The sequence below is a fragment of the Echiichthys vipera genome (assembly GCF_963691815.1).
Source record: "Echiichthys vipera genome assembly, chromosome: 16".
In the NCBI taxonomy this organism is placed as follows: Eukaryota; Metazoa; Chordata; class Actinopteri; order Perciformes; family Trachinidae; genus Echiichthys; species Echiichthys vipera.
In genome coordinates, this window is record NC_139841.1 from 21,485,525 (window position 1) to 21,503,115 (window position 17,591).

Sequence of the window (17,591 nt, forward strand, 5' to 3'; positions counted from 1 at the left end):
TTATTCTCCTCTTTCGGCAAGAAAACGATTATAAATGATTCAACGAGATGTCAACTGATGAGAAAATGTTTCACTTTTCTTTTAAGGTGAGTAATTAATCAAAAACTGAGCGCACAAATTAAGTGAAGGTCGTATTTCCGATATTTCCGCTAGCATAGAAGGCAGCAGTATGGCCGCGGCCTGGATGATGGTAACCATAGAGATGGTAAACGAATACTTGCGAAAGTCTCGCGAGATGGCACTGAATTCGAATTACGGTTAGTTTACATTATTATTATTATTAATAATAATAATAATTATTATTATCATTAATAATAATTATTATATATATTAATACTAATAATAATAATAATTGTTTTATTATAATTTCATCCCCAAAAACGCATTACTCCAAAAAGACATCGTTGCTCCCCGTAATATTACTGTTTATTGGAATAGTTCAGTTCATATTGATTGAAAAAAAAAAAAACATGCTTACTAACAAGTTTTTAATCACAAATAAGGTTAAGGAGGTTTCTTACAAAATCATACACAAATATTATCCAGCTAATCATCATATGCAAAAATTTAAATAGGACATTAATATTAACTGCTTTTTCTGTTATTTACATCCAGTTCATTTGTTCTGGCTTTGCTCTTTGCAGACCTTAGCAAATTTATTATTGACTCTTTCACTATAGATTTTATTTTACTTTGGGAAACTGTTGTTTTTGGTTTCCATAATTACCCCAACAAAGAAGGAAAATGTTACGTTTTAATCTGGTTTAATTTATTGTAACATTTCATATTCATAAAAGGAAAATTTCTAAGGAAAACCCTTGTTTTTATGTAGTTTAAAAAAAAAGAAATGGAAATGTACTTTAAAGTAATCACAAAATCAGCAAATGAAGAGGCTGTTAAAAAAAACATTTTCTTTTGTAATATGTATTATGTGTGAACTTCTTTTAAATAAAGCTGTTGGAAAAAATGCTTACTGATAAAATGAATTATCTTTCTATTATCTTTTCTATTTGCTTGTATTTGCTACTTTTTAAAATACAATTTAAGTTATACTATTTATCGCAAATGTATAAATCTTTTAAATAAATAAATAAGTTAGTACAGGTGGCTCGGAGCAAATCTCGCGAGGGTTTTGGCGCAAATCTCGGGGGACCAGCCGCGTCTTTCTCGGGAGCTTTTCGGGTCAATCAAACAGCGCATGCGCCGGCTCCACACATCAACAGTGAACAGGTGTGAGTCCAAATGACCGACGCTCCGTGAGGGCGAGAGTTGGTTTCATTCAACGGCTTCAAAAAACAGCATGACAGACGTGCGGAGTTATCTGCTCAGCTGCAGCAGCTCACCGCCCAACAACAACAACAACAACAGCAACAACAACAACAACAACGCCATATCCTCTTGATAATGCGCTGCCGGGCGGTCTGTTGGTTCTGTACGAGGGCGTCGACGTTTCATTGTGTTTTTGCACCATTTGTTAACATTTTCTGAGCTCCCACTCGATCGGAAACAACCGCACCTCCACCACCACCAGCGGCGGCAGCAGCAGCAGCAGAAGCGACGTCCCAAGGAGGGGCATCATCCCCTGGTGTTTATTACAGGAGAGGACGCACCACAACCCAGGGACTCGAGTCAGAGACGGACAAGAGCAAACATGTTCGAGACCAGAGGAATCCCCTTTGTCCTGCTCGACGTAGCCTGTCTCATTCTAGGTATGTATGCGAGTGCTTTTTTGCTGACTGCTTGGTAATTTTGCAGGTTAAGCCTGTTTGCACGCCGATATAATAATCCCACTGAAGGGATATTTAACCGCTTGTCATCACGTGAAGGGAGTGGTAGATGTTCACTGTTGTGATTTTAATCTCTAAATGTGCCACTTATCTAACAATGTGTGTGTGTTATTGTGAATATGTGTGTAGAATCTGTCTAAGTAGGCTTTAAACTATATTTTTCACCCCAATCTTATCAAAAGTTACATGTTCTTTGTTTGTATTTTATGTAAATTAGTGGCACTCCAAAGACGATGGTTATGATTGGTCTTGAATGCAGCATTATGCAAGAATGCACTATAACATTTATTCTAGGGATGGAGGATATAGTTCATTATAATTTACTCAATGTGACATGAATGATTATTTTAATGAATCATATCAATTATGTTGTTTAAAGCATTTGTGTGTGGAAATATTCAACCACAGAATAATCCCCACAGGAGTTTAGAAGAACAAAAGTAGGCTTTACCATGTGGTTATTTCATATAGACTATTAAATTACTATGACTATTGAATTACCAGAAAACATTTCTTTATTTTTCTCTATTCAGATCTCCATTAACTTCCACAGCTGTGGTCGCTAATAGCAACATAAAAACAGTACACAGACATATAAACATATATACAGTACAAAAACTATCACAGCACAAAGGTCAGAAACATTGTACAAACATTTTTAACCTCTCGGTAAAAAGACCATTGCAGGAGAACAGTGAGTTTTAACTGATGTAATACATGATAATTTTAAAGTTTACAGTAAAACAAGTACAGCAAACATGGGGCGTCATGGATTCACTCAGCATCTGCTAAGTTGTGTTTTTTAAATTTATATTTACCCTTGATGGTTCTGATGTTAATATGAATTCCACTGACTGACTCCTTTATAAATGACAGCTTTATTCAGTTGATTTGTCTTGGGCTGTGGGAGGTCAAAACAGCTCTACGTGCTATATCATGATATATATTGAGATATTAAATGAACCATATCAGGATACAAGAGTTTGGACATAAGCTTAGGCTTAACTTAACTCCTGGCATCCACCTTATATTAATTATATTGAAGTAGGGCTGAAACCAACAAGTATTTTCATTATCAATTAATCTGCTGGTTATTTATTAGAATATAATGAAAAATATCCATCACAGTCCAAGGTGATTCAGTCTGATATGATATAAAACGGATAAAAAATGTATGTTTGAGAGACTGAAAACAGCATTTTCTAACATCTTTTCCATGAAAAAAAGATGAATCGAATATCAAAAATAGTTGCTGATAATTTCTTCCTGTTGATTAGTTGCAGCTTTACGTCATATGTACCGTGACTCATACATTTATAACTTCCCTTGCACACTCCACAGTATATCTTAAAATTATAGATCCCCTCCAAAAACATATCAAAGTAGTTCTTCTTAGCAATAATGTGCGTGTTTGATTTGGTTTTTCCGTAAGTTCAATTCGATTTTGGACTTTTCAATGAGGAAATGACTAAGACTTTAAAATCCTTTATGTTGCATAATTATGTAAGTGCCTTGTACAGTAAGAATCATTTTGCCTCTGCTGTTTGGATGAATAATGCAGAAGCCAACTTCGTGATTCTCTAATGACACAGACTATTAGATTATAACCAAGCATCTGCGGTAATCTGGCGCCAGACCGAGGCTGTTCCCAACAGTTATGCACGGCTGCATGGGACCAAACATGCACATACATGTAGCAAGGTTCTGCTCCTGAGCTTGATAAATGTGAAAATGAAGAGAATTGTCCTGTTTTCTGAATAAAGTGCAGGGAGAGGCTACATTTGCCCTGGTTTGCTTACACAGCTGATTTAATTTGGTTAACACAATTACTGAGAGCGGGCTGCCAGTGAGTCTTCGCGTATTTATGTTAAAACATGCACATTTTTCTCTCTGTCAGTGTGTTTGTCTTGGGAAGTCTGTTAGCTGCAAAAGTTTATGAGAACAAGTTAAAATGTAACACAGCTCACGGCCGCAGTCATAAAGTGACTTCGGCCCGTGTGGGTTTCTGTCCGGACTTTCTGGCATTTCCAGCTGTTGTAGCCGATCAACGGAGGATGGCACAGCTGACGGTGGCAACAGCTGCAGAAGTGACCGACTGAATTAAAAAATAGCATATAGGAAGTTTGTATCTTTGTGTTTTGTATGTGTGTATCTGTGGATGTGTCTTGTTATTGTGCATTACATCTCATTTGATGAACAAATGTCTTTTCTCCACTAAACAATGGGCTAAATGGGCTAAACAACCCGAGAAGTGACAGCGGCATTGCCCCCAGACTTTGAACTGTCAAAACCTATTAACACAATTCTGTTATCTTTTTGGTGTTTTATCTATAGCGCGAGCTTAGCTTTTGTCCACAGCTTCTTTCACACCAATGCGAGTCAGTGCTCCAACAGAAAACGCTCCTCCAGTCCTCCCTTCTGCCCACAGATAACATCATGTTTTGGTGTAATGTCACTGCTGTTAAGTGTTTTCACTGTATGATGGATACGTTATGAACAAATCCCATGATAGGCCAAAACTAACATGAACAGATCCTACTATCTTTTATTGTCTATATTTTCTGTGCCATTGTTTTCCAAAACCCATTAAAAACGCACCAAAGAGCCCCACTGTTGTCGCTCCCACATACACGTCATGTCATTGTACTGTAAATAATCACTACAGAGATTGTAAATGCACTGTTTACTCCCGTTTGCCTAAAGCTACAGTTCTCAGCAGTTTAAGGAAATCATCTAAAAATAGAGTACATATTTGTGATCTGTTTTTAAAGATTTACGCCTTCAGTATGATCAAATGGGCTTGGGACTGAGTGTTGTAGAGTATTGAGAGACGGATTAACGCGTTGAGGTTTTGGTCTGTTCATTTAATTTGACTACAAATTACATTACACTTGGAAAATCTAGATTAAACCAGATTTATGCTTTAACTGGGCTGCTTGAAAGTTGGGGGTCACAGTTTGGCACTTGAGTTTGTTATAAAAACTCACTTCTATCTGACAGACACTTTGTTTCAGTACCATCACTTTCTTTGCCATGCATTTTCTCTACCTCTTCCCGATCTCTCCGTCCACAGGGGGCCTGCCTCTGGCAGCCTTTAACCTGGGTAAGATCCGCCCCTACCAGAGGGGCTTTTTCTGTAACGACGAAAGCATCAAGTACCCTTTCCACCACAGCACAATCACCTCCACAGTGCTCTACACTGTGGGCTTCACGCTGCCCATTAGCTGCGTAAGTAGGAGTCACCTAATGACCCTGTCTCATGGCAAATATGTTGAATTGTCAACCGCAGGTGTAACCAGTAAGTTTTACTCGCCCCAAGGTGTGCCAGGGCTAGGGATGGGAACAAAGAACCGCTCCAGTTGAAACCAGTATTGTATGCTGACTGGCTTTGTTAAAGAAAATTGATTAGAAATTGATTGCCTACAAATATTCTCTCATTTCACCTGCACAGCATTCAGACTCAGATAGTAGAACAGTTGCGTTGACGCTGAAAAACTGTGTAGGCCGACATTTTTCCACACAGAAAATTGACCTGGAATCAGTAAGCGAATCAATAAAGAATTGGACCAATAACCAGAAGCGATAACAACCTTTTTTATCTTATCACTCCCCATCCCTAGCCAGGGCCTCGACTCTGGTGTGATGCACACGTGTTTACTGACACACGTACATTGAAAGCAGCCATTATTATAATAAACTTTACTTGTGCTTTTTCCTGCGATGGCAAGTCAAAATGTCTGCTGTGAGAAAGGTCTTCTGGGACTGACAGACGAGTACATTAAAGAACAACACATTTCCAGAGCCTGACGTAGGATGTGTTCATGTATCGCTACAGCTACCTGGTATTGAAACCAGACATGCAAATTATGTTTAATTTAGTTTTATGTCGCCGTGAGGCTTGGGATGTTACTGATGTTCACCAACATCAGCTCTTAGAGATGTGTATCAAGAACTAAGGAGGATGTCCACTTAAAAACAAATCAAAAAAGAAATGTTAAACCATGTCATGTTAAAGACTCTATTTCTTTTGGCAACATCTCATTACGACCGCAGAATTTATAAAGGTTTCTGCTAAAAAAGTAGACTGTTTATAGAGATTTTAATCATCCTATAGGGCCAGATATTTTTGGTTTTGCTTTGAATTTAAACCGTTTGTTTTTACTGTTAATCTATTGGATGAACTTTCTCCTGTCACTGTTTTTAATAAGTGCAGCAGCCGTGCGTGCTGGGTCCCTCTGTTTCTTAAAATAGCTGGAATGCTCCTCTGGAAGAGAGCGTTTGTTTTTGGAGAAAGGGCTGCTGGTGTGTCTCTGTCTTCTGTTCCTGCTTTTTGATAGCGGTAATTTATCTCTTCCATCTCTTGTCTGTAGTCTTTTATGTATCATGACTCACCCACGACCCCAGTCTGTAACACTTTGGAGTTTTAACAGCTCACTTCATCGTGCACTTGTCTGCCAAAGGGAAGTGTGGAAGAATAGTTTTGGCGTGTGAGAGTCAGTCTTAGGAAGCGGTTGAGGTTGGTTTGCTGAAACAGAGATGAAGAAGGAACATAAAGCTGCATTTTGTCAAGGTGGACGTGAATGAAACGTTTGTTTTCATCACCCATGGGCGTCTGTGAAACCTCTGTTTCCTCTCACTGGCTGTGAGGCTCAATAACCTTCTCAGAAATGTCACCATTGTGCTCTTACGTTGCACTCTTCTCTCATTAACATCTATTCTTTATCCATGTTGAGCCAGCACTTTAACCACTAATATTTGCACACTAATGTTCCTGAAAGTTGGCAAGAACACCGCCGTGGGTCATGGCTGCTGTGCATCATGGGTAGAGGGCCCACTGACATGATCTTGTAACCTGTATTTATTTTTCCTTTGTTTTTTCTCTCATTGCTTTTCTGCTAGCTGGACTCCCATTTGTAATACTCACTGTGAAACACAGTCCTTTCCGCCGGGGCTTTTTCTGTAATGATGATTCAATCAAGTACCCCCTTAAAGAAGACACCATTTCCTATCAGTTGTTAGGAGGTGTCATGATTCCCGTCACGATACTCACTGTAAGTGTATCTGTTTTGTTCTCTGCTCACGGTTCTCTTTTGTACTGCTCACTTTATGCACTTTTACACTCTTAACTTGTCTTGTCTCTTATGGCTGCTGCTAAATACATTATTCTGTAATAATGTATGTGTTTTTAATTGCCTGCACTATCATTAACCATAAATTAATTCATTAACTGCATGTTGTAGAAAATGTTTTCCAAACTTTATAACATTTGAAGAAGAAACAGACAGGTGTCCTGAGGCAGACCTTTTTATTTTGAAACCAGCCCTAAATGATTCTGCAGCTGCTGCAACAGTTTTGCATTATGACAGATGTGAAACTGCACAAGCAGCGCAGCGGTAACCTCGGTCAGGTGATGCAGAATGGGAATGAAAAATATGTGAGAGCACTTAAAGAGGCTACAAGAGGGACTCAGTCAGTTCAGTATATAAACAGTGAAAATAACCTCGTACTAAGTTTTATAAACTTTCAATCCTGCAGGTTTTATCTTAAATATGATTAAAACAAGCCAAACTCATTTTGAAGATACAGACAGCATAGTGGTAGCAATACAAGCCTGTTTTTTTAGATGGATGTACGCCCTCTGGAACTGTCATCTGTTGCGAAACAAACTCATTCACTTAAACCATCAGTCTTTTTGACATGTTACGTACACATACCTACGTACAAGCTCACCTGTCTTACTATGAGATCTAATAACAGGCATGTTTTAATTCAAACTTTATGATCAAACTAAATATTATTTTAAGTGGACATCATCCTGTGGCCATGATATTTCCATCTCTCGTATATGTTTGTCACATGTTACTCTTAAATGTTATGAAGATTTTATCTAATAGGAATAGTTTGACATTTTGGGAAATTAGGTCATTTGTTTTCCTTCCACGCATTCGATGAGAAGATTGATACCACGCATATATCTTCCCATTAGATATGAAGCTACAGTCAGGAGAGGATTAGCTTAGCTTAGCAGAAAGAGCAAGAGTTGGCATTTATCTAAAGGTGAAAAATTCACCTCCAGCTCCTCCAAAGCTCTGTAACCAACAGCTGTTATACCTTTTTGGTTTAATCTGTACAAAAACAGAAGTAGGCTAGCTTTCCCCCCAGTTTTCAGTCTCTATGCTAAGCTAACTGGCTGCTGGTGGAGGCTGTTTGACGTACTGACATGAGAGTGAATGCATATATCCCAAAAGGTCAAACTACTCCGAAACACTGTTCCACAAAATCGGTGTAATCGGTTGATCAGTTAGTGATGATGAGTGAATACTGCAGGCTCTGGTGTTGTTTTCATTCATTTGCACCTTTCATTTTCATTTGGAGTTTTTTTGTATATCTGTAAAAACCTCTAACTCTGTATCCTCTCCTCCCTCCCCCCTTTACAGATGATCTTTGGCGAGTGCCTTTCAGTTTATCTAAATCGCATCAAATCCAAGTCCTCTTTCGGTAGCTACGTTTCCTGTGTTTACAAAGCCATCGGTACCTTTCTTTTTGGTGCCGCCATGAGCCAGTCTCTGACCGACATAGCCAAGTATTCTATTGGCCGGCTCAGGCCGCACTTCCTGGATGTGTGCAAACCCGATTGGAAATCCATCAACTGCTCGACGGGGGCTTATATGGAAGACTTCACCTGCACTGGAAACGCAAGGATGGTCAATGAGGGCAGGTGTGTATTGCTTCACCTCAGAACCTGTCTGGATGAATGTAGAGTTGAATGAATCACTTTATTGGAAGGACACAACATTAACCAGCAGCTGTTTTGATAATGAGAGGATTGTTTTAGTTATTTTTAAACAACACTTTCTTGTCGCAGCTTCTCTAATGTGGGGATTTGATGCTTTTCTTTGTTGTTATAATGGTAAATGTACTTTTACTTATAAGGTACTTTTTACACTACTTGCCACTTTCCCCCATTCGTCAGCCATTCATACACTGATGACAGAGGCTGCCATGCAAGGAGCCCCCTGCTCATTAGGAACTAATTAATCATTCAGACACTGATGGCACAGTCTTCAGGAGCAATTTGGGCTTCAGTGTCTTGTCAAAGGACACTTTGACGTGTGGACTGGGAAAGCCAAGGACCAAACTCCTGCTCTACCCTCTGAGCCAGAATTGAATATTCTTTAGATTTAGACTTTTTATACAATCGAACAAACTTTCAATATTGATCATTTTAGGCTGCATTTTCACTGTTTTGTTTGAGAAAATAATTTGCAGATGAATCGATGATATAATCATTATAAATCTTTTAATCAAAGCAATCTGATTGGTTCATAGCTGTGGTATAATAACCACCTACAATGCCTAGGCAGTCTAATTCCTTTGCACGGTTCAGTATCTTATCACTCAACACATATCTTAAGCTAGCTAAAACCCTCCTCTGTGGCCTAACCGTGGTGGAGTGGAGCTTTACCTCGCTGTCAGACAGCCCTTTCCAACAGGTAGCTGACGCTTTTTTCACATGCTTGTTATTTGTGCTCTTCTCAAAGCCACGAGAGTCCTTTGACAACAGTCATTCAACCTCACAGAACACGGGTTTGCTGGCTCAATCGATTTGTGTTCGTGTCATTTATGAACGTTGTCTTCTAGTGTAGGCTACGTCCAGGCAGCATCCCCAGGAGGGTCTATTTTACTCTGGATATTATTCTTTATTTATAAAAATCAATTTAAATAGGACTTGCCAACGTTTAATATACAGGGTTCTTGCGGGCGTTGAAATCCGTTTTAATGTTGAGTTTTCAGGGTTTGAAAATGCTTGAAATTTTATCTGTATTTCTTTCACAAGAAATAGCTATAGAGTAGAAATAAAATAAAGTTGGAGAGCCTGAAATTAAAGCTTGATATAATCATTTTGAATATGATTGTGTTCATAGAAAAATGTGCTGGAAAAAGCTTGAAAATGGACCTGAAAAGTGCTTGAATATGAACATGGAAAAGGTGTATGAACCTTGAACAGCCCCTCAGCTGTGAATGTTAATAACATACGGCGGCCTGTCGTTAGCTGTTGCTTAATTACTTGCAGCCTTAGATGCCTGCTGTTAAAATTTCCCCTCATTTAAATGTGTACCCTCTGGGTTAATCTGGGTTACAGATTAGCGAAATCTGACAGAAAAAGCTCTAAACCTCTGTGCGCTCCATTGTTTTGTAACAAGCTTGTGGTGCAAGTAAAAAGAGCAAAGGTTAAATGAACAACCTTTGAATAATTATGCGATTAAATAAACAGCGATAGCAGATATATTAGAGCATGCCGCTGTGGGGTTGTGCAACGCTGAGCTTCTAGTCAGTGTCTGCACACGGAGGATGTGACTGTTTTTTTAGAGAGATGAACCATTTGCAGCACACGAGACCAGAAAGTTTGAGTAATATCACAGGAATGCAAAGCCTGTTTTGTCCCTTATCAGCTCAGAGCAGAAGGAAAGAGGAGGGGATATCCACTTCTCATTCATGATGTTGGCACGACCACCGAGAGAGGCGGTAATTATAGATGCAGAGACCTAAATAGTGACATCAGCTGTGCCGATTGTATGTGTAAAAAGGGTTAATTATGGGCTGTGAGGATCTTTCTGCTCTTTTCAGTTGTGCTTTACGGTAAACGGTTATTCTTTTAGTTAGTGTTGTTTTCCGTCTCTATTTCTCTCTCTCTGTCCAAGAGGAAGTTTCCCTGAGCTGAGTGGAAATGTGCCCACTCACCCTTCTCCGCTCTGGGTTATCTGTCTGCTGTGCATTTACCAGGGTGGGGTGCACTGTCGTTGATATTTCCTGTGGCCCCATCACTGCCCTGCAGCCTGTGTACTTAGTAGTATAAGTGTAGCGTATAGTAGTTTAATGAGACAATGAGACATTTATCAGCAGGCCTAAAGAAGAATCCAGGGATTGGAGGCAGACATCCGGGGCTTTCAAGATTAATGTCAGGACACATTATATTTCTGCGTGTGTGCGTGTGTGTGTGTGTGTGTTTGTTTGGGGTTAATAGAGAGGAGAGAGCAGGAGAGAGGAGAGAGCAGGTTGTGGAAGCCTGCTGAGGATCATCTTACTGTAATTTGACTCTTCCTTGGTTTAGTTTAACTTCCCTAGAAGAGCAAAGGCCTGTCGCAACCAGCATGTGCGTTTGTTTGAAAGTCGCACTACTGTAGATACACGAAAAATATTATTTCTTTTGGAAGGGACACAGTTTTTTTTTTTAATGTAAAGTGAGTGGAGCCCTCACAGGGTCTGACCGACCTGCAGTTTTAATGTCGAGGATGCACAGAGGTCACCTTTATTATTTAATTTGCCAGTTGGGTTTTCTTACAAAGCCTGGCTCGTCTGTTGGTGCTGAAACAAACAGGAATGATTAACTTCACATTACTTAAAGGAGCTGTGCTCAACATTCAGAGCAGTAAGATAGCAGAAAACACATATTTTTGAGGTAAAGATTTAATGGAATAATGGCGTCCTGCGCAGAGAATAAAGTCGCTCTGTGTGTGTTGTAATCTGAGTTTCTCCTTTGTTTTTTTTTTTAAAGCCACAAGCATGAGGGCGAACGGTCTGTGAGAGCCGCGTAGAGTCAATCCCAGCCCACTTTTCTTTTCAGTATTTCGGGCACGGCTTCTTTAACCAATCAGTAAAACTTTAAAAGTCACAAATTCCAAACAAGTGATTTCAGCGTCTTTAAAGATTTGAGTATTTTCTGCTTTACTCTGTCTATATATATATATATATATATATATATATATATTAAATTAACAAAGCTGAAAACATGTGAAATGTTTTCCTTTTCACCTCAAATTTCGCACTAATCCATTAAATTGAACAAATGATGAAAGGGTGAATGTGTCCCCTGAATTTGACTGTTTCTTTTGTAATGTAACAAGATTGACTTTGATTTAAGCTAAATGCTAACATGCTGATGTTAAGCGGGTAAAATGTTCTAAGTTCACTTTCTTAGTTCAGCTTTTTAGCATGTTGACATTTTCTAATTGGCACTAAACAGGAAGTGCAACTGAGGATGACGGGAATGGCGTTTGTTTTCCCGGCATTTCAAAGTTAACATTATGACTTGATGATAGCGATGTTGAGGTATTTATATTTCCGTATATTATGTGAAAACTTTGACTTGTTGACACTAGAGAGAAATGATTGCTTTTCATCCTCTGTGTGTATTATGTAGACAAACATTACACTGTTATTATAAACAGGAAGTAACTAAGCCAGATGAGGGGACTGGAGGGCCCGTTTCTTTTTAGCTGCCACTGTCCACCACACCCCTCGACGTCACTCTCAGGAGAACGTCGACTCCACCTTCAACCTTAAATAGTCGTGCGTTTCCACAGCGGCATTTTTGGATCGCTTGATGTGCGTGCCACCAGCAGTTATTTAATTCTCTTCCATGACTACTGACCAACAAATAAAACATCCAGGCTACACCCTCCTACAACCCCCAAACACTTCTTGGATGCACCTAAATCAGATGAACGCTTTCATTTGTTGGCTGTCTGCTCCCGGGTTGCAAACCCAGCGGCTCATTTGAAAACTTTCCCCAAAATGTGTTTCTGAAAACATTTTAGAAATTAGCCTTGCAGTTGCTGCGTCTGTGTTTTAAGATCGTCAACGGTAACAAGTCGTGCTGTTTGCCCCTCATTAAGACAAAGTAGCTTGTGTTAGTGTCTACCAGGAGCGTCATTTTACCTGCTTCCCATTCATTGTCCCATGTGAGGCACCTGGCAATGCTTCTGGTAGCATGCAGATGAGTATCGAGTGACTAGGTGTGGAGTTGCCCGCTCCTCATTGCAGGCATCCAGCGTGACTCGCCGCCTTGCAAACCTAAAGACACTCTTTTAAATCCTAGCCTGTATAAAAAATGGATGTAGCCCCTCTGTCGAGGTCCATTCTCTCAACTTGACCCAATCGTCCTCGAGTCAACATCTTGTCAGAGGCCTTAAATAGGTTTAATTATGCTGTGTAATCGGCCTGTTTAACATGGGGATCAATGAGAAACTGCTCTGTTGTGCAAACTGCACCTAGTGGACACTGGGTAATCTGCAGTTTTTGGCACTTCTGTATTGGATCAACCAGGAAATTGCTGTGGTGGGCGCTTGTTTTAAACGGTTGTCGATCCAAAATGAAGACAGATTCAGCAGCTTATTTCTTGCATTAAATGTTTTCAGAAACACTGAACTTTTTTTCATAAAATCAGTTTCCAAACCAGCCGCCATGTTGGGCCATTTTAAAAACCGGGAGAAGGCCATCCACAGGTGAAGCGTTCGTCCAATCAGGCGCAGCAGTTGTAGGAGGGTGCAGCTCTCTAAACACACCGCGACGCTACAAAATTGCATTGCACGGCTGCTTACATAGACAATGAATGGAAAGTGTGGACGGACGACGCATCCTGTGGACGTGCGCCATAAGGCTGTGCCAGGATGACGTGTGTTTGTGTGGCTGACAAATGGATAATTGATTATAAAACAAGATATCTCATTGTCTTCTCATGTTTGTTTTTTAATGAATGAATTAAGCACATAGCAAAGTGTTGAGTCATGCTTTTGTCTTTCCATTGCAGGCTGTCCTTCTACTCCGGCCACTCCTCTTTCTCCATGTACTGCATGCTGTTCCTGGCTGTAAGTAGCTAAACCAGTTACATTTTGATTTGCAATCTCATCCATCAGTGTTCAGAGGCGGGTGGCAGAACAGATCTGGGCATTCATACCAGATCTTGAATAAATTATTCTAAACAGCAAATATAGTTTAAGAAATCAATTGCTAGCTAATTAAATTAAATAATCATTGTGATCACGGCAGCTTAAAGGACTAGTTTGACGCTTTTGAAGAGAATATATCAAAAGAAAGCAAATAATTTATCCGTAAAATATGAAGCTACAGTCATCGAAGGCATAAAAAAAGAAATTGTGAAACGCTTCTGTTTAAAGCAATATTTCTAAAAAATACACTTAATTATTACACATAATTCTCAGCAAGACAGCGGATCTGTTGGTTAAATTAAAGGTTACACCTTTAGCTTAGCTTAGCATAAAGACAGGTAACAGCCAGCCTGTCCAAAGGTAACAAACTGCACCTACCAACACCTCTAAAGCTCAATAATCAACATGCTATTGTTTATTTCATCTGTACAGACAACACATAATAGATTTTGATTCTAAGCAAGACAGCGGATGAGTGTATTCCCTAAAATGCGGAACATTTGCTTTAAATTACAGTGCGTCAGTGTTTCTTTATTGTAGCCCTTTATAACCGTCCTGATTCTTCCGATCAGCATCTCTAAGTACCCTCTGTTGTGTTTGTTGAGCTCATTTTACTGCCCAGCCCTGATAAACTTTATAGGCAGCTGATTCATTCAACACCAGCAGATATAAATAGACACAGGGACAAAGTCCTGGCACCAACGTAGAGCTCCCTCTCCCTCTCCATGGAGTGGCAGTTCAAGTATGACAAACAGTAACTGACATTTACACACCCACTTACGAACCCTTGGAGTGTTCACTTTTCTCGCACAATTAAACGGCAGCGTGTGCGTCACAAATGAAGTGTTACAGGAGGATAAACATGGATCCGGATAAAGCGGGTAAGCTTGTTTGTCCAGACAAGCCCTGTTTTTTAATGCAAACAAAAGTTTTTGATGTTTATGCCACAGTGGAACATGATGTTCAGATGAAACACGATAACTCTTCCTCCAGAGATGGCGTCATATTTAATGATCATATCAGAGTTTGAGAATAGATTGGAAGTCTATCAGGGACTTTGATTATTTCAAGGTCAGTTTGACAAAGTGAAATGTGGCCCGCTGGAGATGTTTCACCTTTTACACGACAGGAGGAGGAACTACAGGGAAGAGCTGATGCCTTGTGACATAAAAAAGAGGATGTTTGTTTAATTGAGGAATTTTGTTTTTACAACAGTTTCCCGTGCGATAGATTTGTCTCTAGTGTGGAAGTGGAAAAATACACACTCATCTGCAGCTCATTTCCCTGCCCCTGTTATGGGAAAGCTGTCCGCTGCAGGGATCTTCCAGTAATCCCCATCCCCTCTGTCTCTCTCAGCTCTACCTGCAGGCTCGGCTAAAGGCCGAATGGGCGAGGCTGCTGAGACCCACAATCCAATTTTTCCTGATTGCCGCCTCAGTGTTCACAGGATTGTCGAGGGTGTCCGATTACAAACATCACTGGAGTGACGTGCTGACTGGACTCCTGCAGGGTGCCCTCATGGCTATCCTGGTGGTAAGTGATGCATCATTATCTGACTTGAAGCTTCCAACTAAAGGAGCTGGTTTCTTTAAACAGATTGAAATCCCTGCTTTATAACGTTGAAGCAGACTCTTCTGTCTGTACATGCTTTATTTAATGACTTTCTGAGTGTGACCATTTGTTTGTTCTCTGTGGTTTCTAACCTTTGTCTGTAGATGTGGAACTGTGTTGCTGCCTGTCATGGACAGGACTCTCTTGTAAAAAGAGATTTTTTAAATCTCAATGAGAGATTAGTTTGACTTTTGTTTACTTTGATTATTTTCGGGGCCTTTTTATTAGATACACACTTATATACTGTATATATACCAGTTAAAGGCTGAATATGGAGAATGAGCAGAACGCCGCCATCTAGTGTCTCAAGATGGTAGTCGCAACAACAAAAATCATCAAAAGCAGTCGAGTAGCCGGGTTCTTTGCCGAGTGTGTCAAGCGATTAGCCTGCGCCTATGAATCATACAGAGTAACGACTAATTTGGACTAATCAATTTATTTCACATCAGTATTTAACTTCAGCCATTCTTCAACTGGAAGTCTTTCTTTGAGTGGTGTGTGAGCGATTTGCTAGCTCTAAACTCAAAAATGATTCCTTGTTTCTGGCAACAACAGACAACCCACAATGTCGGCCGCGATTGGCTGATACAGTGTAAACAGAACATGACAGAAAGTCATTGTCAAACCCATCAATTAAAAAAAAAATATCAGACTAAATATATTTTTTTATGGAAAAGCAATACTTTCATTCTATGCCCCTCAAAACGCCCCATGGGTGTAGTATTATTTTTTTAAATATAGCTTTTAATAAAGATTCTACATATCCAACCTTTTTAAATATGAAGGTAAAACCAGGAGATATCTAGTTGTGATTACCATGAGGCAGGGGGTAACAGCTGGCATGACTGTGCATGTCAAAGAGTCTAAAGGCAGAGTAGCTTTTCATCCGACTCTGCAAACAAAGCACAGATGTCAATAGTAAAACCTCGCATTCTGCCTTTGCCTTGTTAAAATCTCTTCCTTTCTCTTTGCAGGTGTTCTGCGTGTCTGACTTTTTCAAGCCACGCGTAGAGGCCCATAAAGAGGTCGACATCCCACACACAACCCTGCAGGAGACCCCAACAAATGGAAACCACTTTGAGAGTCCCAACTAAGCTAAGCAAAGAGGTGGAGGGCGACACCTCTCTGCTGTCCAAACGCACACCCAGGATCCCAGCTCTCTAGCCTTTCATCTCACCCAAATTCTCGTCCGATTACCCTGCATGGATTTACAGTTACTTCAAGTAAGCCGGAAGATGACTGCGCATTCGTGAAGAAACGTTTGGAAGCTACACCTCAGGCCTGTTCAGATTTTTAAGACTTTATAATTTTAGGCACCAGTTCTCAATCTGGAAGAATAAGTGGTGACTACCTGCCCAAGCCTTGTAGATATGCTTAAGTGACTGAGACAGATGTAGGTTAGGGGCTAGAGATTCTGCAAAGACAGGAGCCATTAAGCATGTATCTATCTACTGAGCTGGTGGGAAGACTTAACTGCACGCGCCCACTAAAGGGTCTGACCACTGCTGGGAGAGAGAGGAGGGTTGGAAACCTGTGAATGTAACCTTGCTTTTTGCTTTTCCCGACCTGGAGTCAAGTCTGCTCAAGGATCTGATTTAGGTCGACTCCAGCACCAAGAAGAGGCTGAATCTCTGCTGCCTTGGGCCCAGTGTTAATTTAAAGGGCTAATTATAGAGGAATGTTTGCTCCTCGAGGCTAGAACGTGCTGGAGACTAAAGCTGATCCTAGACCAGGGGGCAACGCTGCCCCACACCCGGAGCTGTTGACTCCAGGCCGCTGCCGTCTCACTCTCCAACCGTTTAACCTAATATAGTCAAGGAGGACGCTTGATTTGCATCATGTTAGGTCAGAGAGTTGAAGAGTAGATGGTCAGTTTAAGTCCGTGTTGCCTTTGCTGGACTGCTACTGCTGCTATCACAGCTCTCTATGTATCAAAGAACTAATATAAACATCAAGTGACAGACAACAATGTACTTTTGTATAATCTGTATGTTTAAAAAAAAAAAAAATCACCATACAGACTTTTATTGAAAAAGTTAAATATATACAAATGTTTAAAATAAAAAGGAAAAGCCATTTTAGTCATTAACATGAACAGAAGTGTTTGCTGTATTATGTCATGAGCTGTCTACTAAATGAAAGCATGACTTGTCGTTTACCTTCTCAGCCAGATGTATCAAAATAATGTAATTATGAACCACTTTTCTCATGTAAGCAAAAATAATAAAAGCATGAATGTTCACTGTATTTTGTCCACGCTGACACATTCACCGTAACAAGAAACTGTTGTTTACATCCTCTGGCATTTATATAATGCAGTTTTCACCATGAATAACAACAGGAACATATTTATGATGGGGAAAAAAAAAAACTGATCTGAAGGACAAATAAATTAAAAGCCAATTACCTAACTTTACCGGATCAAACGGCACACTTTGACCCCAGCGTGGGAAATGTGAGACTA

The 17,591-nt window shown here is 40.0% G+C and overlaps 1 protein-coding gene across 2 annotated transcripts; it reads left to right on the forward strand.

Moving 5' to 3' along the window:
• The first annotated feature begins 1,208 nt into the window (after positions 1 to 1,208).
• plpp1a (phospholipid phosphatase 1a) lies at positions 1,209 to 17,583 on the forward strand. 2 transcript variants are annotated; one of them, XM_083929882.1, is made up of 6 exons: positions 1,209 to 1,709; positions 6,687 to 6,838; positions 8,225 to 8,505; positions 13,378 to 13,435; positions 14,873 to 15,049; positions 16,102 to 17,583. In XM_083929882.1, the coding sequence occupies exons 1-6, from the start codon at positions 1,652 to 1,654 to the stop codon at positions 16,219 to 16,221; spliced, it is 846 nt and encodes a 281-aa protein (XP_083786008.1). In that variant the 5' UTR covers positions 1,209 to 1,651; the 3' UTR covers positions 16,222 to 17,583. The 2 variants fall into 2 exon arrangements, with proteins under 2 accessions (XP_083786008.1, XP_083786007.1); XM_083929881.1 differs by lacking the exon at positions 6,687 to 6,838 and adding an exon at positions 4,861 to 5,015 and having other exon boundaries at positions 16,102 to 17,389.
• The last annotated feature ends 8 nt before the right edge of the window (positions 17,584 to 17,591 follow it).